Source organism: Corylus avellana, chromosome ca1 (genome assembly GCF_901000735.1).
Source record: "Corylus avellana chromosome ca1, CavTom2PMs-1.0".
In the NCBI taxonomy this organism is placed as follows: Eukaryota; Viridiplantae; Streptophyta; class Magnoliopsida; order Fagales; family Betulaceae; genus Corylus; species Corylus avellana.
In genome coordinates this window covers 9,269,181-9,296,407 of record NC_081541.1, presented here as the reverse complement: position 1 = coordinate 9,296,407, position 27,227 = coordinate 9,269,181, and the positions used below count along the sequence as shown (strand labels likewise).

The 27,227-nt window shown below is 36.7% G+C and overlaps 2 protein-coding genes across 4 annotated transcripts; both read right to left on the bottom strand.

Annotated features, from left to right (window-relative positions):
* Positions 1-11,913: 11,913 nt before the first annotated feature.
* On the bottom strand, positions 11,914-16,754 carry LOC132168193 (serine carboxypeptidase-like 33). The gene is made up of 10 exons (XM_059579314.1): positions 16,430-16,754; positions 16,239-16,346; positions 16,032-16,127; positions 15,846-15,938; positions 15,683-15,771; positions 15,213-15,455; positions 14,911-15,068; positions 14,335-14,430; positions 13,852-13,957; positions 11,914-12,193 (listed from the first exon to the last, which is right to left on the bottom strand). The coding sequence occupies exons 1-10, from the start codon at positions 16,725-16,727 to the stop codon at positions 12,044-12,046; spliced, it is 1,437 nt and encodes a 478-aa protein (XP_059435297.1). The 5' UTR covers positions 16,728-16,754; the 3' UTR covers positions 11,914-12,043.
* Positions 16,755-18,135: 1,381 nt separating this feature from the next.
* On the bottom strand, positions 18,136-26,538 carry LOC132168192 (beta-glucosidase-like SFR2, chloroplastic). Of its 3 annotated transcripts, none has more exons than XM_059579310.1 (11): positions 26,309-26,538; positions 24,472-24,835; positions 24,184-24,322; positions 23,787-23,953; positions 21,086-21,307; positions 20,630-20,801; positions 20,322-20,555; positions 20,074-20,223; positions 19,849-19,978; positions 18,959-19,218; positions 18,136-18,490 (listed from the first exon to the last, which is right to left on the bottom strand). In XM_059579310.1, exons 1-10 carry the CDS (start codon positions 26,478-26,480, stop codon positions 19,034-19,036), a joined length of 1,935 nt encoding a protein of 644 aa, XP_059435293.1. In that variant the 5' UTR covers positions 26,481-26,538; the 3' UTR covers positions 18,136-18,490; positions 18,959-19,033. The 3 variants fall into 3 exon arrangements, with proteins under 3 accessions (XP_059435293.1, XP_059435294.1, XP_059435295.1); XM_059579311.1 differs by having other exon boundaries at positions 20,630-20,798; XM_059579312.1 differs by lacking the exons at positions 18,136-18,490; positions 18,959-19,218 and having other exon boundaries at positions 19,869-19,978; positions 20,064-20,223.
* Between the last annotated feature and the right edge of the window lie 689 nt (positions 26,539-27,227).

Genomic DNA, 27,227 nt, shown 5'->3' with positions numbered 1-27,227 from the left:
TAAACTCGAGGGTTTCGTCTCTTCTCTCTCTAGCCGCCAGAGAGAAAAGCAAAACCCTTCAGCCACACGGGGGAGGAGGGTTGGCCGTTTGACTGCCTCCCTCCTCCCCTCGTCCTCCTCGCTCCGGTGCTAGTTATTTACCTAATGCCCTAACCCCGGTGCCTCCTCTCTTCCCCTTCCTTGCCGTTCCTTTCCCCCTCTACTTCTCTGTTTTTGCCCCTTTCCTGCCACTTTTCTTCCCCCGCCTTCATTTTTTGCAGCGGGCTCCTTGACCTTGTTTGGCTCTTTGTGGGTTCGGCTTGTGGGGGGCTTTCTTTCAAACCCCCCCTCCCCCCCGGATTTTGTCTGTGGTCGCCACTGACCTGTGTCGCCACTTTGCTGCCCGCTATTAGGGTTTTTTTTCATACATCCCCACCATGTCGAGCTCCCACGCCCCTTATGTGGCGGTTTCCGGCATGCACGGGTCTGGCTCCTTCCGGCTATCGTCTTCCCGCTTTGTGTTCATTTTCCATGTTTTTTCCCTATTTTGGTGGTTCCTTGTTGTTTTTTCCATTTTTTTTTTCTTGTTTGTGGTTGTTTTCAGGTCTTGCTTTGCCGGTCTTCTCCGCGCCTGTTCGCCGCCCACCATCCACTGTTGGGCCTTTCGACGCTTCCCCCCCCCACGATGAGCTTCCAACGCCCCTCCAGTTTTCGGTTCCCTCGATGTGTGCGTGATCGAAGTGTGCTATTTCTTTTCTTATTTTATTTCCCTGTTTTGTTGCTTCTTTAAGATGTATCTGTGTTTTAGCGTGTGTTTTTTTCCCTGTATTGTTTAATTTCCCTATTTTGTTCGGCTTGTAATAAGGCTCTTTCCTCTCTCACTCGATCTATGTCGCCTTCGGGTTAATTAGTTTTGGTCCAGACCTTTGAATTGTGGATGTGATCATTATCTTGGCCTTTAGGTTGAGGGGGAAGAGTTTCGGCATGAGAGTCTTTCCGCTCTCAGGGTCGAGGAATAATTGTTATCCATGCATTTGGTTGAGTCTGTCAGTCATAGATCTAGTATTAAATCTGATTTTAGTCATGAGTTAGCAGACTGGTCTCGAATCTTGTACTAAACCTGGTAATCTTGTAGCTTTACGCTATGGTTGCTTCAGAGCTTTGCTCTGTGATGTAAGAGCTTTATGCTCGTGGTATTATTGAATCAAATGTTATGTTTTTCTCAACAAAAAAAAAAAAAAAAAAAAAAAAGAGAAATTAATTATTGACAAAGAGTATTCACAAGATCAAATGATTTTAATCGAAGCATATGATTGACATACTAAAATAACTATATCCAATTCATACGTCAATCAAACCATGTCATTTCAGCCTCTAGTTATCACCCACATTCCCTATTGTTGATTAGAAAAAATAATAATAATAATAATAATAAATAAATTCTTTATGCCCCTAATTCAGCACATAAAATTAGGATCTTATCTATTAACGATATGGAGAAGTTTTACGATTTTATGGTTTGTTTCTGCTTTCTTGACATATTTCATGGTTGCCCAACACTTAAAACAAAAGATATCATGATTTAAGTAGGGTGGAAAAGAGTGGTAAGTAACAAGGAGTTGAATGCATGCATAATCCATATAAGGAGCAGTAATTATAGAGAAAAAAGAGTTGATTAATTGCATGTATACCTGATTTTTCCCGCGGGTCTCCATTGCTCTCTTCCAAAGGGAAGTTTTACCATTTTATGGTTTGTTTCTGCCAAAGAAACAAACCTCCATACGCCGGACGAAGCTCCACTGCCGACGAACATCGAGGGTTAAGTTTCTCTATCTCTCTCTTGCTTTGGTAGTCTGACCCCAGATTTGCTTTTTCTTCCAATTTTTTTTTTTTTTTTTCCTCTGTTGTACATAAAAACTTAAGTCTCTTTTTCCAGATCAGATTTTGGGTTCAACAAAATCAAACCATAGCAGGTCTCTTTTAGCTTTTGCTTATCAACAAGACCTAAAAGTTAAATGATTTATTTATCTACTCCATTAAGTGGTTTAAACTGTTCATGCACTACAAAAAGCATGCCCTTTATTGACGTGGCAAACAACAATTGATGTTTGCCACGCACGTCAATAAGTTTTGACGTGTTCGTCAAAAATGTGTTGAATTTTAACACATCAAAACGTGTCAGTTAGACACGTCAAAATTTTTTACAATTAATTATAATTATAATTAGTTATTAATTGGTATCAAAAATATGTATTAAAAAAAAATGTAGTAAATTAATTTTAATTGGTATGAAAAATTAATTTTATCATATTAGTATAAATTAATTGGTATATATGTACGTATACGTATATATCACATGCATGCCAATTAATATCACACACACACACACACACGCACACATATATATATAATCATACTATTGTATACCAATTAATATAATTATCACATGCATGCATATGAATCAACCATTTCATTAATATTAATTTGAATATGATATTATCATGCATAAATCAGTCTAGTAATATTAATATGATAGCTATATTAATTTTTAAAAAATATATATGGCATACATAATACATTTATTTTATAAAACTCGCAAACCTCACATGAACTCGGCCAACACAAAATATGTGGTCGGTGAGTGGATTATTGAGCCCTCATAAAAAAAATGGATTTAATTATCTGTACATCTAAAATATTAATTTATTTATTTTCTAATTAGTTTTAAGTATATTGTATAGATAATGTGTTATATAAGAGAAAATATATATATAATTGAATAAATAAATGATATAAATTAAAATTTAAAAGTTTAAAAATTTAACTTGCTATTTTTGACATATTAGATATGACACGTCAAGAAGTTCTTTACGTGTCCACATGTGACACGTCAAGAAGAACTTCTTGACGTGTCACATGTGGACATGTCAAGAAAGAACTTCTTGACGTGTCACATGTGGACACGTCAAGAAAGAACTTCTTGACGTGTCCTGTGTTGACACGTCAAGAATTTTGCCTCGGGAAGGTGCGCCTCCAGCTCGTGGCCGTTAGCTCCTTCTTCTTCTTTCTTTTTCCTTCTTCCCTCTCTTTCTTTCTCCCCCGCACACCACAGCCTCCTCCCCTCCGCCATTTTTTTTGAACCGCTAGCAGTATCTCTGGTCCATCTCCGTCACACTCAGTGTCATCTCTCAGCCGCGTTCTCTCTCTCACAGTCACAAGCGGTCTTCAGGCGTTCTCAGTGTTTCTAGCTCTCAGTTTTTCTCTCTCTCACCGTTAGTCATTACCGCCGCTCCTCCTCCGGCCGTCACGAGCTGCCCCTATGACGTTTCTCCGGCCTCTCCAGATCAAGTATATATATATATATATATAGCAATACACACACTGTGTGTTATTGCATGCATATGGTGTGTATATATATATATATTAATTGATTTATTTATTTATATATTATATAAATATATAATTTGCAGTGTAGTTTATTATATATTATTGATATAGTGAAATTAGCTAATTAGTTTACATGTTTGAGATATATGTTTTGTATTAATTTGTGAATTTGTTAAATTAATTTATTTGTTTGAGATATATATTTTGTATGGTGGGAATGTTGTTTAATGTATGTGCATACATACATGCATGCAAAAGTATGTATGTGAAATTTTTGAAAGTAGGTTTTTTTGTGTGTGTAGGTTTTTGCATTTAGATTAATTTCGACCTAAATTTTTTGTAGGTTAAGTTGTTTTTGTAATTGTGTTTTTGCATTTAGATTTAGACCTACATTTTGTATAAGTTTTGCAAATGCACGTTATCAGAACAAAAAAAAAAAAAACAACAACAACAACAACAAATAACAAATGCATTGGATATGGTCGTTAATTTGACGTGTGAGTTTTGAAAATTTAAAATAAGTATGTAAATGTTTAAAAAAGAAATACAAAGAAAAAAACAAAAAAAACAAATAACATAGATAGCTGGATTTATTTTATCTACGGTCCCCATATATAACAAATGCGTAAATGTTATAATAAACGAAAAAATAAAAACAAATAAAAAAAAAATAGCCTATCTAGCTAGATTTATTTTATCTAGGGTCCCCATATATAAAAAATTCATTTAGGTCTTACAAATTTAGAGTATGTAAAGGGGGCAAAAAAAAAAAAAAATTACAACAAATAACCTAGCTAGATTGTTAGATCTATTTTATCTAGGGTCCCCATGTATAACAAATGCATTTAAATTTGGACCTTAATTTTGTTTACGTTTTGCAAATTTAGAGTATGTAGATGTTATAATTAAAACTATATGTACGTGTTTATTTGTTAAAAATAATCAAAAAATTGAAACGATGTAATTAAAGAAATACACTAAAAGAAAATAACAACTAACGAACTAACATAGATTTATTTTAGGGGAAACTTCACTGAAGACCCCTGAACTTCCACCCGTTTGAAATACACACCTTAAACTTCGAAATCTCTCAATTTAGTCCCCTAAACTTTCAATTGCTCTCAATTTGGACTCCTTCGTCAATTTTAGCCGTTAAAAATACAAAAAAGACCAAAATATCCCTAATTTTTATTTTTTTTAAAATAAAATAAGGTTTTGGAAGTTGAAATTTTATACAAAAGTCAGGGGTATAAACGTCATGTAACATTTAAAATCTAACGGATGGGTCTAAATTGAGAGCAATTTAAAGTTCAAGGGACTAAATTGAGAGATTTTGAAGTTTAGGGGGGGTTTATCAAATCGGGTGGAAGTTCAGGGGTCTTCAGTAAAGTTTTCCCTTTATTTTAGTCAATTAGGGTTCCAGTAACTAAAGCTATGGACAAGAGTTGGATGACAAAGTCTATATGTACGAGGGAATACAGAAACGGGTGTAGATTATTCGTGGACTTCACAGTTAAGAACTGTACAATCTTTAATGAAAAAATTCACTGTCCCCGTAAAGTGTGTTGTAATAAGCAGCGCCACCCGCCGGGTTTCGTATTTGACCACTTGACAAGGGGTCAAGAAATAATGACTGCATACAGAAACTGGTATTATCATGGTGATAAGCCTGTTTGGTCTCCTGTTGCAGTCTCTAATTCGACTACCACGATCACAAATGCGGATATAAGCACAGCACAAGGTGAAAACATATAGACAATGTTGCGTGATTTACTCGGCATGCACGGTGTCATGGAAGACAATTGTGAGCCTGAAGTGGTGGTGCAGGGGAATGAAGAAACTGTGAATGAAAAATCCGACGAGGGTGACGTACTAAAGTACTACAAGTTGCTTAAGAAGGCAGAGAAGCCACTTCATGATGGGACCAAACATAGCAAGCTTAGTGCTACTGTACATCTGTACAACTTGAAGTGTGTTGGCGAACTTAGTAACACAATATTCTCATCTTTCCTTGAGTTCATCAATCAGTTACTGCCTCCGAGTGATGAAGCTTTGTCGGTTAACACATATAAGGCGAAAAAGTTTCTAAGGACATGGACCTCGGGTATGAGAAAATCCCGGCGTATTGTAATGATTGTATGTTATTCTGGAAGAATAATAAGGATTTATATACATGTACTGTTTGTGGAGCATCTAAGTAGAATGATGAAATTCATTTGGATGAGTATGGTCAACCCATATCATCGACTAAGAAACGCCCAGTCAAGGTGTTGTGGTGGTTTCTACTTATATCACGACTATAGAGTCTGTTTATGTCAGAGCATACTGCCCCCTATATGAGGTGGGATACAGAAGGTTGGACTAAGGATGGTGTATTGAGGAATTCGGCCGATGGTGAAGCATGGAGGACATTCAACAATTTACATCTAGACTTCTTAGCTGACAGCAGGAACGTCAGGCTTGGACTAACCTCGAATGGATTTAATCCATTTGGGAACATGAGCACATCCCACAGCACTTGGCATGTAATGCTTGTACCGTATAACTTGCCTCCTTGGACGTGCATGAAACAAACGTCATTTATATTATCTCTGATAATCCCGGGCCCAAAGTCACCTGTAATGGATATAGATGTCTACCTTCAACCCTGAATTGAGGAGTTAGAGGAACTATGGACTGTAAGTGTACGCACATTTGACGTCTCAAAGAAAAAGAACTTTGTGTTGCGAGCGCAGTTGATGTGGACAATTAATGACTTCCCGGCATACGCAGATTTATCCGGATGGCCTAACAGAGGTGAGAAGGCATGTCCCTGCTGTATGTACTCGACAAGGTCCAGAAGGTTAAAACACAGTAATAAATCTTGTTATATGGGGCACAGGCGATACTTGCACATGGATCCTCCGTGGAGGAGGAACAAAAGAACATTTGACAGCAAGTAAGAATTAGAATATGCCCCTGATGTGCCAAGTGGAGATGAAATCCTTAGACAATTAAAAGATATGGCATTTGGGGATGAGAATGCCGGTAAGGCAAGGACGGATAATAAGAAAAAAGACAAGAAACGGAAGAAGAGTGGACCTACACAAAGAGGAGGCGAGACTGCTAACGTATTATGGAAAATTAAAAGTATTTTCTTTAGGTTGCCGTATTAGAAAGATAATCTATTGCGGTACAACCTTGATGTTATGCACATTAAGAAAAATGTGATGGACAACATACTTGGTACAATACTGGACATTCCAGGGAAAACAAATGACAACTTCTAAGTCTGCACAGACTTGCAAGAAATGGGGTTAGGATATACACTTCATCCGTACACGGGCGAAGATGGTCAAACATATATGCCCGCAGCTTGCCACATGATGTCTAAAGACGAGAAAACACATTTTTTGAAAGTTCTTCGAAATGTAAGGGTGCCAGACGGATATGCCTCGAACATTTTTCAATGTGTACGACTTAGTGATCGTACGATATCCGGTTTGAAGAACCATGACAGTCACATCATTATGCAACAACTTCTCTCTATTGCATTACGTGGATCACTGCCAGGTAACGTGGTTAGACCACTTGTCGGGATGTCTGCATTCTTCAAAGGCCTATGTTCAACGTCATTGACACAAGAGGATATGAACCGACTAGAGGGTGACATTTGTATCACTTTGTGCCAGATGGAACAAGTCTTTCCCCCAAGTTTTTTTACCATAATGGTTCACTTGGTCGTGCATCTTGTCGGCGAATGCCGACTCGGTGGACCGGTACAGTATTGGTGGATGTATCGGCATTGAGGTAAAATAACTTTACAATTATTCATCAATTTATTTTTCCTCCGTTATAAAACCGTCACTAACTGTAATGAATAAATTATGTTCATATGTAGGAGCCTTGTAGGGTTCAAATCTAATGTTCGTAATAAAGCGGCTCCTAAGGGTTGCATTGCGGAGTGCTACATAGAAATTGAGTTGGTGGCGTTCTGCTCGAGATATTTAGACAACACACAAACATTTTACAATAGGGCTCAAAGAAATTCGGATGGTTCAAAGGAGGCGGGAACACAAGTCATCCTCAACCGTGTCATATTGATACAAATTCACCGATACATTATGTTTAACTCGGACGAGTTCCTTCAGCTACAGACGTAAGTCGTGTTAGTAGTCCATGCAACTTCAATATCACTTTGCACCCTTAGTTGTCAATTATAATAGAATTTAAATTTCGTATTGTAGGGTGCACATGGATACACTTAGGTGATCATGCGATAGGGGGCGAACGACAGAGAATCAGTTGGAAACCCAACATCATGGGCTGTTCTGCGATTGGTACCGTGACTACGTAAGACTACCGTGATGTTTAACTATTACAGTCTGATTATATTTACTTATTGCTTCATAACAACTATAAAACTAACTTCATTATAGTCAATTGTACGTAATATACTCGCAGGTCGATTGATTAGAAGATCGACGAAGGAAGGAAATAGGTGACAAACTGATAATGCATTGTAGAGGGCCAAAGGAGACAGCTACCAGATATAATAGATATGTGGTTAATGAGAAGCTGTTTCGCACTCTTGCATTCGATGCCGGAAAGAGGACGCAGAAGAGCGGCGTGTGCGTACCGACTGTTGATGGTGAAATGTACTATGAAAAATTGATAAATTGTGAAGTTGTGAGAACAAGTAGGAATTGTGTATATATATATATATATATATATATATATATATATATATATATAATATAAATAGACTAATGATATAAGGAATATTAGAGTTCTCTTAAAGTTATTCTAAATATGACGTGACATTTAAAATCACCATCGAATTTGAAATGATTAATATTAAATTTTAATTTATTAGTTATTTTAAATGCCACATCACATTTAGGATAACTCTAAGGAGGACTTTAATTAGAGTCATCCTTATATCTAAAGCCTTCCCAAATGTAATATGCCTTTTAAAATCACCAAAATATCAAAAGTCAATAAATCATATTTTAAATTTAACGATAATTTTAAAAACCATATCAAAATGACGTATAACATTACTCAATATAAACAAGCCTCATTTTTCAACCAAATTCTCTTGGGAATCCCTTTCAAGGCTAGTCATCAAGGAATCCCCGATTCCCCGCGTATTATTGGAAACCGCTTAATTGAATCATCCAAATTAATGCTTTTACCTAAATATGTACCCATGTTTACAAGTTTGCCCTTCCACCTTTTTTGTGGAAAAGAGGAAAAAAATAAAATAAAAAATACCACTGATATTCGCTGCAACCAAAAAACAGAAGGTATTAAATTTGGGAAAACCTGCTATGTGGTCCATCAGCAAAAGCTAATGCAGCAACCAATAGAAGATGTACACCTAAGCTAGATACAATTAATAGAATAGGACCTCCAACACTGGAATAAAAACACTTAATATACCCATTGTTTATCTTATTCATCCCTAATAAACTAAAGACACGCCCCTACCCAAGCCCAACACACAGGCCTTTACTGTCCCTGCTCAAAGCCTCACCCAATCACTGCCACCCCTGTTCAAAGCCTAATCGTATTCGGCAGATTTTTTTTGTTGGTTTGTTCCTTCCAGCAAAGTGAGTTTGTTGCAATTTTTTTTATTTTTTTTTTCAATTTTTTGTTCCACTGCCCAAGCTCTGTTTTTACAATTTTTTTGAATGATTATTGCTTGGACTTGCCTCTATTTGATACTGAGAGATTAAATTTAGTGGGTCATTTTTTACCTTTGTAGTGATAGTCATTTTTGGATTAAACGAATTGATCTTTGCTCACTTAGTATTGTTGTTATTCAAAATTTTAAGGAAATTCCTTTGGGTTTGTTGAAAGCTGAAGAATGTATGAAGTTAAGGAGCAACAAAATTTTAAGGAAATTCCTTTGGGTTTGCCGCCCAACCCAAAACGCTGCTGCCACCCAACCTAGAACACCCAGAACGCTGCCGGCCAGTATCCCGGCGTGGGTCTGGAACGCTACTGCCCAAAACGCCCTCCTAAATCGGCCAGAATCCCGCCCAGAACGCTGTTGATTGCACACAATGCTACCCAAAACACTGCTGGGCGTTCGCCAAACCCATGGCACCGCAACCCATTCTGTACATGAAAAAATCGACGAGCATGGAAAACGAAGAGAAAAGAAGAGTGTTTTATAGAGAAGAAGAAGAAGAGAAATCAGAACCCATTTGATTTATTAAAGAGAAGAGGAATTTATTAGGTGTTTTAGTTTTATTGTGTACTTGTATAATAAGGTGATGTGTCAGTCAACTATTGGATGCTGCAAAAAACATTGTTTGCAGATGGACCGCATAATAGGGGCACTCATTAAATTTTTCATTCTTGATTGCGTCTTTGGTGGAGAGGTTAATGAAAAAGAAAGTACTCGGAAACAACAAAAGTAGTCAAATTTTGGTTGTTTTCTGTGTTGATGACAGTTTTACGAGGAGTGACGTGACACAGTTCTTGTGGAGGGTTGTGATGTCCGAGGAATCGCTGGGCTACAAAATAACAAGAATAGGATAAGAGCTGGTGGTGGTGTGCCGGCGGAGATAGCTCTGATGCCTAAGTCAATGATTTGGTTCAAGAGGGTGTACGCTCAATGAGAATTTAAGCAAGAGAAAATTGATTACCAGAAAATGAGTTGGAGCTCCCTTTTTATAGGCATTTGGTAGTAGCTGCCAAGATGGCATAGTAAGTCCCACACATTCCCATCCACATGTGCCACATGAGTGGGATGGATCATGGGTAGAGGGCATGTATGTGAATGATATGGGTTCCCGAGTAGTCCTCGAGAACGAGTGTTGTCTAGGTATCGGGTTACTATTGGAATGACTAATGTACCCTTGGTGGACCGATCTATTCGTCGATTGGGCCAACTTAGTCTCAGTCTGGGCCTGGTCCTTAGTGGGCTTAAGCCTCAAACCAGGTCTGGAGGACTGTTGGGCCTTATGTGGCCGATCCATGACCCAACATTTTGGATCGCAGATTTGTCTCGTCAATGGCAATGGCGTCGTCTTGCTTGTCTGGTCTCTCTCCTAGTAGAACATACACTAGATTCCCTCACAACAAAGAGGCTATTGTTTTTGTGGTCCAAGTAGTTGGAGGATGAGCCAAAACCGGTTGAGCGACCGACACAGCAAGATTCGGAACAACATCATTTATAGTTCACTTGGAGGGGTATTTTTGTCTTTTTACTTTTTGAGATCAGAATAATATCATTCAAATATAACTAACTGGATATTATCCAGTTCATTTGAACTGGAGAGGATCCTAATTCACAAGATCCAATCGAATTGGTAACTTCCAAATTAATGACTAAACCACTTATACCAAATTGCTCTTCTTAAAATTTAAAAGTACTCAACTGCAGGGGCGGACCTAGGATTTATATTGTAGGGTGGAGGGGGGAGGGGGGGACGAACTTACATGAATACATGAACATATATATATATATATATGTGTGTGTGTGTGTGTGTGTGTGTGTGTGTATTTGCGTATGTTTATATAAATTAAATATAGATAAGTCTTAAATTTAATTTCATAATAAGTTATTATTGCATATAAAAGTTATATGTCTTAAAATAAACTAAAAATGATTTATAGAATCCAAAAAAAAGCGCATTTAGTGTGAACTATTTCTCTTAATAAGATCACTCGGAGCTACCAAAAACACCAGAATCAAGCTAAAATAATATTGCAAACCGAAAGTCACTAATTAAATGAGCGCATTTTCAATTTTTTTAGACTAAAAGAGGGGACAAAACTAAAAAAAAAAAAAAAAAAAAAAAAAATGAAGGGGGCAAAAATATAATTTTGGTGGGACAACTAAAAGAAAATTTTTGAAGGGGGCAAAAATATAATTTTGGCGGGACAAAACTAAAAGAAAATTTTAAAAATTGGGCAAAAATATAATTTTATGGAGATAAATTTATTAAAAACCCATATTTTAATAATATTTTCATTGGGGGACAGTCGGCCTCCCAACCCTCTACATGCTTTCGTCCTTGGCTCTTTTAAAAAGTGAACTTGACCGTAACATGTATTTCATATTAAATGTACTTGTTCGACTAATAGTGAAGGTGAGCGAAACAATTCATGTTTTTTTCACCATGTGAGTCACATAAGTCATTGTAAATCACCTTACTTATGCCTTGTGTGACATTTGACTATGTTACAAGGTTGAGCATGTTTCCTATGACAAGGTATGATGCGGTCTAAATGGGAATTGATAACACATCTATATTCTGTGTGTACTCATTGCCTGCAAGTGATGTCACTCCTTGGATGTTGCGACATAACTGTTGTGGGTACATAATGCTTTGTAGAGGTTAAGCATTGCTTTGAGATATTGACTTGAGAGAGATTAGAGATGCCTAATTTGCTCTGACCAAATGAGTTGGAGCATAATGAGACACTTATAGGGATGTTACGATACTAGTCTTCACAAGACTTGATATAGTGCACCCAACCTTTTCTGCAAATATACTTGGTGGTTGCATAGTATATTTACTATTATGAACATGATTGAAAATAGATAGAAAGAAAAGGATGAAACTACTTGAAAATTTAGTAGAAAAATAATCTCCCAGTCCCAGATTGTAAATTTTATTACAGATGGGGGGGCATCAAATCATGGCAATTACTGGAAGAAGCAGTGAAAAAAAAAAAATCATCCATGGGTCGGGAGAGGTTGAGCAGTCAAGAAAGAGCGAATGAGAGAAAGAGCCTGGCTGGGCTTGTTGAGAGGTACCAAGTGGCCTGCCCCTTTCACTGTCACAAATGTCACCCCTTCTTCATACTCTACTATCCTCCCTCCAACCTGACTCAATTTCAACACCAAAAACAAATAAATATGCTTATATATATAATATTAGCTGCAAAACCCCAAAACGTAAGCTATTTTTATTTTTGGGCTTGGCGTTTGGGCTTCACTTTGTGCTGGACTCCAACAAACACATTTTGTTTCACTCAGCCCCGTTGTAGCAAAAATTTGTAAAACAAACCAATGGCTTGGAGACCTTGGTTTTCGCCTTTAGGGTTGGGATCCGGCTCCTCTTGAGTCCAATAGAGGTCTTTAGTTAATGGTCGGGATGCTCCTAGGAAATATCTTAGGGCTATCCTCATGCTATGTGTTTCACCCATTTAAATATAATAAAATATTATTTTTTATTTTAAAAATAAATAAAACTAAAATAATATAATAATGGTTTTTTTTTTTTTTAATATGGCCCTTGGGCATTGCTAGACCAATTCTGAAGGCCACTGTTTATTTAGTGCCCTTTGGGGTTGGGAATGCACACCCCAAATTATCAAAGTTCCTTTTTTTTTTATTTTTATATAATGACCTCTTGCAGCCACCCTGCCACTATTTGGCCTAGGGTGAACGGCCACCTCAGGCTGGGGTGGCCAAGATGGCCCTTGGGGTGGATCTACCACCCCAAGAGCCAAACCTGCTTTTTTTTCAGTAAACCCTAGGGGCGGCCAATCAACTCCCAAAGGCCATGGGGTGGCTTCGGTCACCCCCAATCGACACCAAGGGATGGCCAAGCGGCAACCCCAGGCCAAACGGTGGCCCTTGGGGGTGGTCTGGGGGGCCATAAAAAAAATAATAAAAATAATTAAAAATTAAAATTAAAAAATTTTGTTTGGCCCTTGGAGGTGGCCTATCCACCCCCAACCGGCCCCAAGGGGTGGCCGTTTAGCCACCCCAGGCCAAATGTTGGCCCTTGGGAGTGGGAGCTATATATAAATAAAACACATTATTATATTATTTTTAAATATTTTAGTTTTTATTTATTTTTAAAATTAAAAATAATATTTTATTATATTTAAATGAGAGGGACACGTGGCATGAAGAATTTTCCTAGGCCATCCTGGCCATTAATTGGAGAGGTCCCTTTATTTTTTTATTTTTTCCACTAGGAACCTTGGTATGAGGTTTGAACTTTGGGTCTAACGCTACCTTTTACGTTCATTTATTACACTTAGATCATGTTAGCGGATGTGGTATGTTTTAAGTAACTTTTTTTATGAGTCACTTAAAATACAGTCATTTAAAACTGGCAATACCAATCAGTTGACCATTGTCTTTTTTAAAAAAATTTAAGTTATTAGTTAGGATTGTCAAGTCAACATTTATATAATTAATAATTTTAGAATAAAAATGTAATATGTAAGTAACATTACTCTTCCTCTTATAACCCATAAATCTATTTAGCTGGGTTCAGTTTCGATTAGAATTAGACCTGAGCCAAATTGAACTACAATTTTATTTGAGCTCACTTAAAGTTGGAAATCGACCTTTAACATTGAAATATGTATTCTTTTGTCTCCTGATACGAAACACGCATTCCAATCTCATCGCATTCAATTCTATCCTAAACTTATCCAACTCAACAAACCTTTGATAAATAAAGAAGATATATATAATTTATAGAATAAAGAAAGAAAGAAAGAAGATAATATATATATATGAACCTGAGAGTGGTGGTACCAAGAACGCCAAGGAGACTTGAGGGAGAGTCCAAGAGCCTCAATGCAGTAGCGTGACCCAATAACAGGTACTCTGCCATCTGTGTCCCCACTGTCACAAACACCCAAACCCAACCAAAAAGGTATCAAAATTAAAATACAAAGAAAAGCATCCTGTTGGGCCTGGGCAAGTGGACCAAATGGCAAGAAACACGTGACCACCTGCCCAGTCAAACCTGCATGCTTTCTTTGTATTGCATTATTGATTATTGTCTCAATGGTCCATCTTGACAAAGTGTCCAACCACGAAGAAAAGTCATCAAAAAAAAAAAAAAAACAAAGAAAAAGAGAGATAAAAAGAAGACAGGAGAAGAGAAAAGTTGTGTGTTGATTTTTGACCATCTAGAAGGCTTAAAGGGACTACTGATCAGAGAATTGTACTGCTCAGAAAAAAAAAAAAAAAAAAAATTGAAGTAGCAGAATATGTACCTGTAAACCCATATCTTGAGGCCACCCTTGATGAGTTTGGTGTAGATAGGTAGGGTAGAAAATACACTGACATTATATGTCCTAAGGATGGAATTACTGAAAAAAAAAAATTTTAATTATTTTTTAAAATTTGTTAAAATGAATAGATATATATCCTTACTGACTGAAAGCTAGCCTAAAAGCCTACAAGTTTAGGCTTTTAGGTAAACTTAAGCTTTCAAACTTTAAAGATAATAATTGATACTTTACACATTAGAAACCAAATTGAACACGAGTACTTTGAAAGGGAATAATAAAGATAAATGTACTTTTTTTTAGTGTTCTGATTTTACGTGTATATATATATATATAAAACAGTAGAATTCATCAAGACTAAATGTGTGCGTGGCTCCTTAGTTTGGAATAGGGTCTTCTCTATTTCAAATGAACTTAACAATATTCAATTAATTATAATGGATGTATATTTTTGTCTTTTTATTTTTTGATGAGACAAAAATACGTTTCCACTGTAAATAAGTGAATATTATCATATTGATTTGAAATGGAGATTATCCTACTTCTTTAGTTTACACTTACTTGCAGACCTTCCATGTTACATTAGAATTGCTTCTCCCAACGCCAGCATGAAGGGATGATTGAACATCTTTTCTGTTGAAATATTCTTCTGCGTACGTAGAAAAACATGGGTCATAGCCTCCAAAGACTCTTATACCCCTCAATCCATAGTTATTCACCTTTTCAATCATAATCATAAATCATAAGTTAATAGGTGAGCACAGTTGCACTGTTCCTATATATAGTTTGTCCAATAAATGAAAAAAATTAAAAAATTAAAAAAAAAAAAAAAAGAAAGAAAGAAAGAAAAGAATTCATAGTACTGCTAGTGAAGATTGGGTGTTGATAAGACACTTGGGGGCATAGATATTGTATATATCAATCTCCTGATACTGGTCAAACACTTGGTTCATAGCACTGCTACATTCATTGGACCAGACGAACATCTTAAAATCACACACTTTCTTAGCCTTTTCATAGAGCTGGTCTGATATAACAGCATGGCTCCATGCATATTCCAGCAGACCCTTTGAATCATAGTAATCATCCGTTTCCGGATTTCCCACCTACAATGTTCAAGGATAATTCCAAGTACGTGTTATATGCATAATGCAGGGATATACTATTTTAATACACTGCTATATAACCGTCTTATCGATATAATAAAAATTAGCTTTCAAATTGCTGTATGACGACTTGATGTGACGAGCGGTGAAAATTAATTTTAAAACTGTTTTATAACAATCATATCAAAATAACATTTAATCGGTTTTGAGTTTGGAGGTTTACGTACTATAAAACCTTTTAGATTGATGGTTGGGTATTTGGTTTTATCCTTGTTTCGGTCATACACAAGCTCTGCAAGCTGAGGAACGTAGTGGCCTGCAAAATTTGAAGTGTATGTGAGAGAAACAGAGAGAGTAGAGAGGGGGGGTTTCAAAGTTGAGGTGACTCGCCTGCATAACTCTCTCCTGCGATGAAGAAATCATGGGTTTTGAACTGTGGAAATCGTTGCAGCCAATTGACCAAGAAATTGTAGACATCATCGGCTAAGTAAAATAGATTAGAGGAAAGTGAGTAGTATATAATTAGTTAGTCAAGTGATGAATAATGAGGCAGAGAATGGTGAATTAATTACGTACCCACAAAACCATCATCCAATTTGGTGAGATCAGAAGATGTGTTGGTGTAAGAGAAGCCAACTCCAACTGGGGACTCCACAAACAGCAAATTTGCTTCTGCAGGAGCAGAGTATTTCAAGCTTAAAATGAGTACGAAGGGCCTTGCCTTTTATTGGTACTTTTTGGCTCTAAAAATCTAAAATCTGGAAAATATTCTATGAAAAGGACCTTTATTCCAGGCATATTTATTGAAGTGAAGGCCAGCTCCATTTTTAGAAACTCTGAGAGGTCCCAACTCAACAGCTGCACCATACCCAATTGAGGAACAGCCAGGCCCTTCAAAAAAAAAAAAAAACATTTTAGTACATGGGTGAAGAACAAGATTGAATGATTTTGGAAGAAAATGTTGAATTGTAGACCTCCATTGAGCCAGAGAAGCAGAGGCTTGTTGGAGGAGTGATGTTGAGCTTCAAAGAACCAGTAGAAAAGGGCCCTCCCGTTGTGAGCATTGACATTGACGTAACCGGAGAAGTGGGAAATTGGTGGGCTTTGGGGTTGGCCTGGTAGATTTATTACTCTATCGGATTCGGATTCCTGGGATTCAGGATACTCTGCCAATGCCTTAACGCAAAATAGATACAAGGATAGGAGAGAGAAAACGAGACATTTAATGGAACCCGGATTGGCCATCATCCTTAATTGTTCCCAGCTTTGCATTTCGCATTTACTCCACTCCTAAATAGACATGTGTGAGCGTGCGCGCACGAGCGGGGAGAGAGAGAGAGAGAGATGAGAAATAACACCAGTGCTGAGGTACCATCCAAAATTCCAAAGCTGTACCATTCTTTCTCTCAGCAGATAAGGATAATCAACGTTTTGATTTAAGTGGTCTAAGAAAATTTTCAAAATGATTGGACACTTATTAGAGCGTTGTTCCGCATAAGTAGACAAAATAGCTATTAAAAAAGTATATATTTTTACTTTAGCTACTCATTTTTCTATACATACTGCAACAAATTTTCTACTATACTCTTTATTTTCTTTAGTGTGAAAGAAAGAAGGTTAAAGAAAGAAAGTATGAGATAAAAAATAATGAACAAAGTTTATAGTGTAAATAGTGAATAAGCTAATCAACATTTTTACTATTGATACTATATGAAAAAAAGTTTATATTGCATATTTAGTTGGAGATGAAAAAGCATCCATAATAGTCAGATTTGACTATTATTTAGGATTTGGCTACTCTTTTGGAGATGCTCTTAGGATAAGAGTTTGACTCTCGAAATGAGAATCTTTAACCCTATAAGTATTAGCTGCCTTGAGTCCCACCGATGCTCTGATGACAAGATTGAGTCAAGCTATGATTCAGTCGGACTTAAGGGAAGGTCTGTGATTCTTACTGTCTAGGCACCTCTTATATAGCTCACAGCGGGTAAGTACTATTAGGGTCATGCCCAGATAAAATAACTACAATTAGTCTTTTTTGTTTGCCTCTTTGTATAGAAGAAAAAAAAAAATTATCGATAATTAATCTAAATAGTATATATAAGAGAGCTTAGGTGAAATAGTTGTTCGGAAAAATCAAAATTTATTTAAGCAAACAAATTTCATATGTATTTTTTTGCAATATAACATCTAAGAATTAATTAGAAGAAAGAGAATGCTAAAAGATAATACTTTAAAATGTTGAGTGACATTTTTTATTTATTAATTAAATTACTAGCAATTTAAATAGCTAATTTCTCACGGCCACCTACTTTAACCTTTTCAACAAGCCCGAAGGCCTATGATTGATCAAAGTAGTCATTGATTCAGACGGCTGAGGCTGATTGTTTGTCGTCATGTCTCTCAATCAAATTACCATGTTCCTCTTCTCGCGACTTACGCCAGATTTGGGTAGATATAATCAGTGTCAGACCACACGCTAGTTGCCAAAATTATAAGTATAGTCAAGAATAACTTTCTATAGTTTAATCTGCATCTTAATTAAACTTTCGCTGCCATTACATTAAGTTAACAAAATTAGATCGTGATTTCAAGCAATTTGCTGCTTTCCTACGAGATTTATCTGTTCAAACAAGAAGATGGGCAGCCTAAAATTTGTTTGGGCAAGAAAGCTCCAAAAGAAATGAACAAAACCATAGAATATTGTAGAAATCCTGAGCAGTTTAGCAGATAATTGGTGTCCTCAGTAGCTTAGTAACATTGCAGCAACGTAAATAAATACCTTATTTTTTAATGCAGATAAGCATATCTGAAAATTCGAAAGAGTAGCGTTTTCTACAGAAACTATATAGGTGACATTACCATATCATTTCTTAAAGAAAGAAACCAATCTGGTAAAAAGATAGCTTCTTACATTATATTACAAATGAAACCACAACCTAGGAATGAAGAATGCAGCACGTGCTGTTGGGCACCATCCACACCAACTCTCAATCCTTTTTATGTCTAAAACATAGGCATCTCCCAATATCTTCCTGCAAATTTAAAAAAGGGGAACAAAAACACATTGAGCAATATAGAGATAGTGTATGATGCTTTGCTGAGATAAAGAGTATAAAACCAAAAGAAAAATGCCATGTCCAAGAGTGACGCTTGGTTAGAAATGCTCAAGGTCCTCAACCGACAGCTACTGATCTTATGGGGACTGTAGGCTATGTTGGTGGTTTTTCATTTGGGGTGGGGCGCTATTTCTGTTTCTTCTATCAGCAAGAAATATTTCCTTTTGGGTGGCTTCTTAGGATACGAAATCTTGTCTCAACTTCTTGAGTGATCAACACACTTCTACAGTGTTTAGTATGGCAGGAGTCCCATTTTAAAAATTAAGAGATGCAATCATTTTAGACAAAATATGCTAAGAACTTTTGCAGGTATTAAAGCACCAAAACAAATATAATCAATCACTAAAGCAACTCTAAACGGATTGGGAAGTTCATGTCGCTTGCCTTGGTAGTGCATAGTTTGAAGTTCGGCATAGTGTGATAAGTATCCAGACAAGAATTCGAATAGGCCATTAGAGGCTAAAGAGGCTGAGGAACCAATTCAGCATCATCCTCTTGAGGTTTCCTTTTCCTTATGACAGAGAAAGGTTGGAGAATAAATCTTGACAAGCAGCTCAATGGGTCCTGCAGACCTTCCATCTCATAGTGTCCAAACCTCCAATCTTTTACAACAAATGGTCGCTGTATAGGTTCATCAAGGCCTCCTGTTAAAAGGAGGAAGAAGAAAAATCATTAGATACATTATTTAACGGAAGATTAATACAAAAGAATTACAGGTGCCGCAACCAATGAGGACTTTTAACTCATGCACAGGGAAACTTCCACGTTTCTGTTGAGGCAGTACCATGTAAAAGCAAGCAATCAGGGCACTAGAACTTGTCAGAGAGTACTGTGTTTCAAAAATGCAGTAAGTTCCCAAGTAAGGCATTAAAGAGAATGAGGATATGTTGGGCTTATTCAACAAAGGTCTATGGTGGCTATTGATATGTCCACCTTGATTTGTGGAGTCATTTTCTTAGCACACTCCTTTATCCTGGGGCTAATGAGCTTTCCCATCCATTATGGATGGATAGCAAAAAGAAAATCTTAACTTTGAGAACGCCTATATATACTGAGAGGGCAACAAGTATCAAGGGAATTTTTCAAATTCAATTTGCATGTGGCTACCTCAAAATTTATTCATTGTATTATTGGATTATAATACGTCAAGCAAATCCATCCTCTAATAAGCAAATTGTGGAGAATGAATATCAAAATTGGAATCCAATATTTTTTTATTTTATTTTTTATTTTTTGTAATTTGACATTAGAAGAACTTGAGCTGCATGGTTTACCCGCATACATCAGACCATGTTTATTAGCTGCCCGATAAAATGGACGTGTTTTTTTCTCTTTAGCAGCAGCCTGGAGTTCATTCCATGCTTGTGCCCGGTCTTCACGTGTAATTCTACCTGAGGTCACCACCTGAAATCAAGACACCCACTTAAAACTCTACTGAAGAGCGCAATCACATGAGAGAAATATGAGAAAGGAAACAAGACAAACACACAAGTTCTAACTTTAGAAAATAGATGGTATGAAGGACGTGGAATCCGGGCAAGACCATTAGCCCGATCAACAGCTACAAGTCCAAATTTGGGGCCATATCCATCAGCCCACTCCCAATTATCAGAAATTGTCCAAAACAGGTAACCAATCACAGGGACACCCTACAAAACAACCATAGGCAGATCTAACAACCAATAATCATATATGAAGGATAATTTAATTCCAAAGTAACTAAAATGGTTAAATTTGGAGTCAAAACCATGATCATGGCCGCATAAACAGCGAGCAAATGTTCTAAAAGATATGGCCGACGGATCAAGTCTGTCTCATCAGAAACCCCATTTTCAGAAACGATGAAGGGAACATTCAGATGTTTGTATCTTTCATGGAACTGAAGCAGCATGCGGTACAGGCCATCAGGATATACCCCACGTCCAGATTCACTATACTCATCGGTCTCTACAAGCTTCAGTCCAGAGCTACTGATCGCTTCCTAATTGGTCAAAATATAATGTCAATTAAAAAATGTATGTATGAGCATGTCCTTGGTAAGAAAACAGAAAGCACCTGCCCATAGTAGTTTATGCCTATAAAATCCAGCTTCTCAGCGATACTATCCACGTATGGGAAGAGAGTCAAAGAATTTGCCAACGAAACAGCAGCAATATCAAAGAGACCATATGGTCGCATAAACGACACATGGTGTGATACTCCAACTAGTGGCTTTGACAAGGTACTGCTGTAAATATAGAGAACGTTTCAACCAGCTTAGAAACTTGGGAAAGCAATTAAACATTGTGAATAACTTTGAATAGGACAAAAATGAGATTGCCAATAATAAAATGGTGGGCACAGCTCTAAATACAACTAAATTATTAAGAGTCATGCCAAGAATTATGGATTAAAACATTGTTGAGCAGTACATAAAGTAGGCCATATAGAGGGCCCATGCACCATACAAATTACGAAAGCACTCAAGATTCAAATTTTGACATTTATGCAGCTTCTGTGAAGAAGAGAGACCTTTGTTCATGAATATAGTCATAGGCTTTTGAGTGCGCAATGGCCATCCAATGCATGGCCTGTTGGAAAACACCAGTTGGTAGGGTAGAAGTGGCAGCCTCCAGCATATCAGGATGACCACCAGGCCAAGCACCAGCACAGTAAGTTAGCATACAGAAGACATGAGGCTCATTAAACGTCACCCAATAGTCTACGATATCTGATACACAGTCAACAACAAGCCTGCATGAAATAACATAAGAGTTCACAGAACTGACCAGACAAATATAAATCATACCCAAATAAAAGAACCATTATGAACAATTGCAAAACAGCAAAATGGCATTCAAGAATTTTTTTTTTTAGAAAAAACATATTAACAAATGGCCTCAAAGTTTTCCTATTTATTTTCTCAGAAGGTGCATTCTAGGGAATAGACAGCAACCTATAATTTCATCAACAGTGCTTCAAAACAGCAGAAAATTGTAGATACTGAAAAAAAAAAAAAAAAAAAAAAAAACACAAACCAGAGTATAGATATTCAGCTGATCTAGGTGATGACCCAGTTCATCAAAGAGAAAGAGAGAGAAAAAGAGTTTAGGAGGGAGACACCGTATCTTCAGTCAATTTGTGCAAATCCTTGAGTTCATATTTTCATGGTCAGTCCTTCGTCCTCGTCGTTGGAACCATTTGAAACCACAGTGTCTATTCCATAACAGCTATGCCTTACCACCAACATATTTCAGGCCTTTTTTTTTGGGGGGTTGGCTCCAAAAAGAAATTATGATTTAAATGCATTTTGGAAAAGGGGATTTTTCTTTTTCTTTTGTTGCAACTACACTTTAACCCTGCAAACTATCACTCAATTTGCAATGTCTCTCTAAATTTTTGATTTTGCAAATTACCCTACTTAACTACCAAAGGGGGTTGCAATGTCCCCATTTTGTGTACCAAATGGCAAAAATACCCCTGGATAATAGATAAAAAAAAAAATCAGAAAAAGGAAAAAAATTTAGAAAAAAAGGAAAAAATGATGCTGACACCATGGAGAGATTCAATAAACCTGTAATTAATAATGATAACTCAAACCATAGGCCCAAACACACTTGACTAATCCCATTAAACTCCCAAGTACAAGCAGATTGTAAATCTCACTTTCATTACTAGTGCATAGATAGAATTATCATTCACTTATATTGTGGTTGTATTATAAATTTTTTAATTTTCCTTCAACTTTTTGCTTTCCTCCCCATATCTCCCTTTATGTATTTGTGCGTTTGCCCCAACACCAATCATATCAAGAAGGTTGTTTAGTAATGCAATCAATATTAACAGGACACCCTTTCATTCGATTGCAATCATAAGCCATGGATATTAGAAGCTTTAAAGCATTAAAGTAGTTTGTATAATAATTATATAATCTTCGTATAAACAATTGGCACAAAATTACAATAACATTTCTAATACTACCACAAGCAATCAAAATAAGATAATACTAACTTCAGCTGCTCTGGTTCTTATTCTTTTACAAGTAGGCATTTTCGATGGGACATACAGAAATCACCCGAAAGACGACAACTCAAGAATTATGCCTAAACTTTTCATCTGTAATTGGGAGGATATAATGTGGAGTTGGCCCAATGATAAAGTTTCCTAAATCTATAAGAAGGCTTCCTACAATTGATGGGCCCTATGATGATATGAGACATATAGGCCAAACACTTTGAAATGTGCTTGGTATGTCTTGGATTTGGCATTGACCCATTGAATCACTCACATTATGAAGCATTATACTTTGTACTAGAGGACACCGTTTTCGTTCAAAATCTTCAATTGCATTAGTAACTTATCTAATTTTTACCCAACTGTTACAGTGGAAAACCAGAAGAGGAAGTGGCATCTTGAATTTGAAGACAATTCTCATGACCTTGCAACATGTCCAAGAGCATAAATCAAATCTGACATGGAAGAACAATATATATATATATATATATATATAAATCTCTCACTTGTTCAAAAATATAAAAAGAAAACACAAGTGTTTTTTATTTTTAATTTTTTAATTTTTTAATTTTTTAATTTTTTTGAATTTTTTTATACTTTAAAATTTTCTTTTCTTTATATATATTCTTATTATAGATTTTTTTATTTGTTACTATATGGGACACTTGTCATTTATTATTGGTGCTTGATGGTTTCCGTCAAAATTCCAAATGGAAGTTGGAAGCAGCGAGTTACTTGTTATTTTTGCTTATCACGGGAAGTTTTAGGCCATTTTTCATACCCTAGGGAGATATTTGCATTTATCCCTAAAAGAGGGATTAAAGTTTCACTTCCACCCTATCTGTTTTTACCCTGTCCATTGCTATAGTTGTTTATGGAAAACAAGGCTCTGCACCAAAGCACCCACATAAATCACCTTTTTTTAGTTCTGTTAGATATTAAATATGGCTACCTCCTGAAATTCCCTTTGATCTCAATTCAAAGATTCTAATTTTGAAAAGTGTTGCTTTTTACCAAACCATAGAAAATGTTTAAACTCCCATTAGTTTTAAGCAATCATAGAACATTCAAATTTAAAAAAATAAAAATAAAATAAAATTAAAAAAAACACCAGAATGGATGGTCACTACTGTACCCTAGCAGCAATGAGAATTCAAAAAGTAATCTGAAGTGCAGAAGATGACTAACTGTAAAATGAACCATTTAATAGAACACTAACCTGGTAAAGTCCATGAAATAATCAACTGTTTTTTCCAGCTTCCAACCTCCATACTCACTAGCCCATGGTGGCAATGAGTGATGGAACAGAGTCAGCATCACCTTCATTCCATATGAGCGAACCCTATTGATGATCCACTTATAACGCTCCAATGCTGCATAATTGACCTAAAAAAGAACATCATGCAACTGAACTTAAGTACATGTTTTATGTAATCAAGAAAGAAACTTCTGGACATCACATCATTAAAGAAGTGAGAACGTTCAAATAAGCCCCACGTTTAAGTTAAACTCCAGTATCACTACTTATCTACACTGCCAATCCAGATTTCACCCATTGGGGTCAGAATACAACAAAACCATTTGATTAGTGTAAGAATGATCAGAACTAGACTTACAATTTCTTTAAGCCCATTAACTGGCTCTTCTGGCATGATTCTTGACCAGTCTATTCCCATTCGAAAGACGCCGATGCCAGTATTCTTAGCCAATTTCAGTTCGATATCAGGATCAGACCAAAACCTAAGCCTTTCTTCCCTGAAAATCAATCCAAGCAAACCAATGCATCCTTAAGCCAACCATATATTTTGTTATCTGCATATATAAGGGCTATAGATAAGCAAGTTACTTCTTGTTATGCAATCAACCCTATATTTCAAGACATCATGTCAGAAACTCAAGCTTACGGGTGGGGAACATTGTGCCATGCAGCTACATTATGATGGCATTCTTCGTTTGGTACCGATTCTTCTTCACTCTTTTCTTCTATGTACTTCTCGAACCCCCTAATCATGGCTTCCATAGCTATCTTAAGAGGCTTCTTCTTCTTCTTAATTGTATTATCAGCGCCTCTTTGAGGCAATGAGGCTTGCTGAGACCCACCACCTCCAGTAGCAGAACCGATTGAAGCATCGGCAGGTTGCAGTCCCTGGAGTGGCTCTGATTTGTCACAAGGTTTTTCTTCTGCAAACTGGAGCCAAGCATCATTGAGCTTGTCTTCAACATGTGCTGGTGCTGTCGCCAGTCCAAAGAAAAACTTACTCTCTTCTTCTGCAGAGAATCAAGACTTAACAATTATATACTAAAATTATCAACAAAGATGCAAAGGCAAGTGCTTTAAGATCCACCAAGTACTATCCATGCGGTACGAGCAAACATAATCGTTAAATCCACCAAACGTTAACCAAGATATTGATCAATCCAAAAGCTCACAATCATCCCCACGACTTTTCTGCCATCTTTTCAAGTGTTTTTAAGCTTTAAGCACCCAACTCACAATCTTTAAATTCGTTCTTTCAATTCTCATACATACATATGCATAAAATTCCTGAGCGCTTATATGCACTAATAAGAGAATGAAATACAAAGTCTCTACCTACAACTATCAAAATTGATGCTTAAGTTCTTACAAAGAATCTAAGATTGCAATTATTCTAAAATACTTTCAACTAGTATAATGCTTATAAGCTATGCAGAGTTAACAATTTCTAGTATTTTGGCTATAAATTATGATAACGACTAGTCATCAACAACAGGCACGGCTATAAACATGCTTGTGTGCATGTCTTAGACAGACAAACACTTATATTGAAAATTCGTCTTTACCATCGTGCAAGTGCAGCTATGCACATAAAAATAAACCATAAAGAGCAAACATGACAGCGATTGCTCAGCTTTTCACTTTGTTAATAGAAAAAAATCAAAATTAGTCCAGCGGTTTTCCCGCCATTTCAATTTAGTCATTGAGTTTCCAATTACCATAATTAGCTCCTTAAGTTTTACCCTATTTCAAATTGATCCTTTCGTCAAACTGCCGTCCAAATAATTAGCAGACCATCTGCCACATCATGCCTATTTGCCACATGTGCACCACTTCGTCCACACACACACACAAAATACTAAGAGGGAGGGGGTTGAGTGGGGTAGGGTTGCGGTTGGAGGCCAGGGGTGGGGTGGCCGTGCTCCTACCCTCATCAATCCCCGCCCTCTTAATTTTTTTTCTTTTTGAATGACATAACGTACATGTGGCACAGGCATGATGACATCATGTTGGTGGATATGATGGCAAATCCACCGTTAATCATTTGGATGTTATGTCAACAAAATAACCGATTTGAAATGCGGGTAAAAGCTAATCACAATTGATAACCGATGACTAAATTGAAGTCGCGAGAAAACCTTGGCACTATTTTTGATTTTTTTTTATTTTATCCTAATAAGTACACAAAACTCAGCATTTACTATATTTTTTTCTAGTTAAAAGCTAAATTCTAGTTCTGAACTTGAATTTATAGCACAAAAATCCACAAATTCTAGTACTTTCTTCACCGAATACTATCGCTTATTCAACGAATATTCAGGTTTGATTTGAAAGTATTTTGTAAGCTTAAGCTTAAGTCTATGCCTTTGTGTCTAAAAGCTTTAATCATCCATGCTAACGAGTGTATGGTTCAACAACTAGACTAGAGTAGAGTATGGTTTTTGAAAGATTTGGAGCTCAGCTGAGAGAAGTAGCTATGTTACCGTTAACATTGAAGTCGGCGAGTGTGTCGGAGGACTCGTCAATTGGCGATCGAAATCGTCGGAGATTCTTTTTCTTGAAGCGAGAGAAGGAGAAGGCGTTGGCAGCGACGGTGACCGTGACCAATAATCCGGCGAGCTTCGTCGCCGTTACGAAGAGCGCCACGACCGTCATTTTGAAGACTAGACGAACGGATGGATAAGCATTTACGCGATTCGAAGAGCCGAGAAGAAGGAACTGTTGGTTGGCTATGTTAACGGATTTCGTAAAGGAATCTTAGTGGGCCCGTGCGGTGGCCCACCACCGCATTTTGGATTAGTAATGGGCCTAATAACCACTGCAAAATAGGCCGAGAACCTGTGAAGTTGTGAATTATAACTGTCCAGATGGATTTTCAAATGGGCTACATATTTTCATGAATGAATTGCAAGGATTGGCGCTCCTTTTTTTTTCCCCCCTCTCCAGCATTTATGCCATTTAACAGCAAAAAGAAAAGAACAAATATTAAAAAAATAAAATAAATAAAGAATCGCAAGGATAATACATTATCATAAGATGGCTGCTAAGCATTCCAACACGTTTTTTTCAAATTTCATTTTTTAAATGATCTGGACCCCACATCAATTTAAGAAGAAAAATAATAATAATATAAATCTATTTATTTATTAAATGGACCAGATCATTTGGGAAAAAAAATTTAGAAAAAAGATTGGAATATCTAGTATTATCCTTACCATAATAGTTTATGCGCGCAGCAATTAGCTAACATCTTCAGCACATGGAAGAATTTTGCTAGTACCCCATTAATGTCGTATCCCTTGTGCATCTTCTGCCCACTACAAATGGAGTGTGCGTTGTATTAATGCAGCATGTTCATTTCTGTAAAATGGAAGTGGATTATTTTTATGGTTCACATCATAT

Coding starts and splice junctions, on each gene's coding strand:
- LOC132168193 (XM_059579314.1), bottom strand. CDS start 16,727: ATGCAAAGCTGGGAACAATTAAGGATGATGGCCAATCCGGGTTCCATT. Junction 15,456..15,682: donor TCAATCTAAAAGGTTTTATA/GTACGTAAACCT, acceptor TGAACATTGTAG/GTGGGAAATCCGGAAACGGA. Junction 12,194..13,851: donor CTTGGTACCACCACTCTCAG/GTTCATATATAT, acceptor AAATTGAGTCAG/GTTGGAGGGAGGATAGTAGA.
- LOC132168192 (XM_059579310.1), bottom strand. CDS start 26,480: ATGACGGTCGTGGCGCTCTTCGTAACGGCGACGAAGCTCGCCGGATTA. Junction 23,954..24,183: donor TTAATGGGCTTAAAGAAATT/GTAAGTCTAGTT, acceptor GTTCTTTTTTAG/GTCAATTATGCAGCATTGGA. Junction 21,308..23,786: donor TATTTCATGGACTTTACCAG/GTTAGTGTTCTA, acceptor TATTTCATGCAG/GCTTGTTGTTGACTGTGTAT.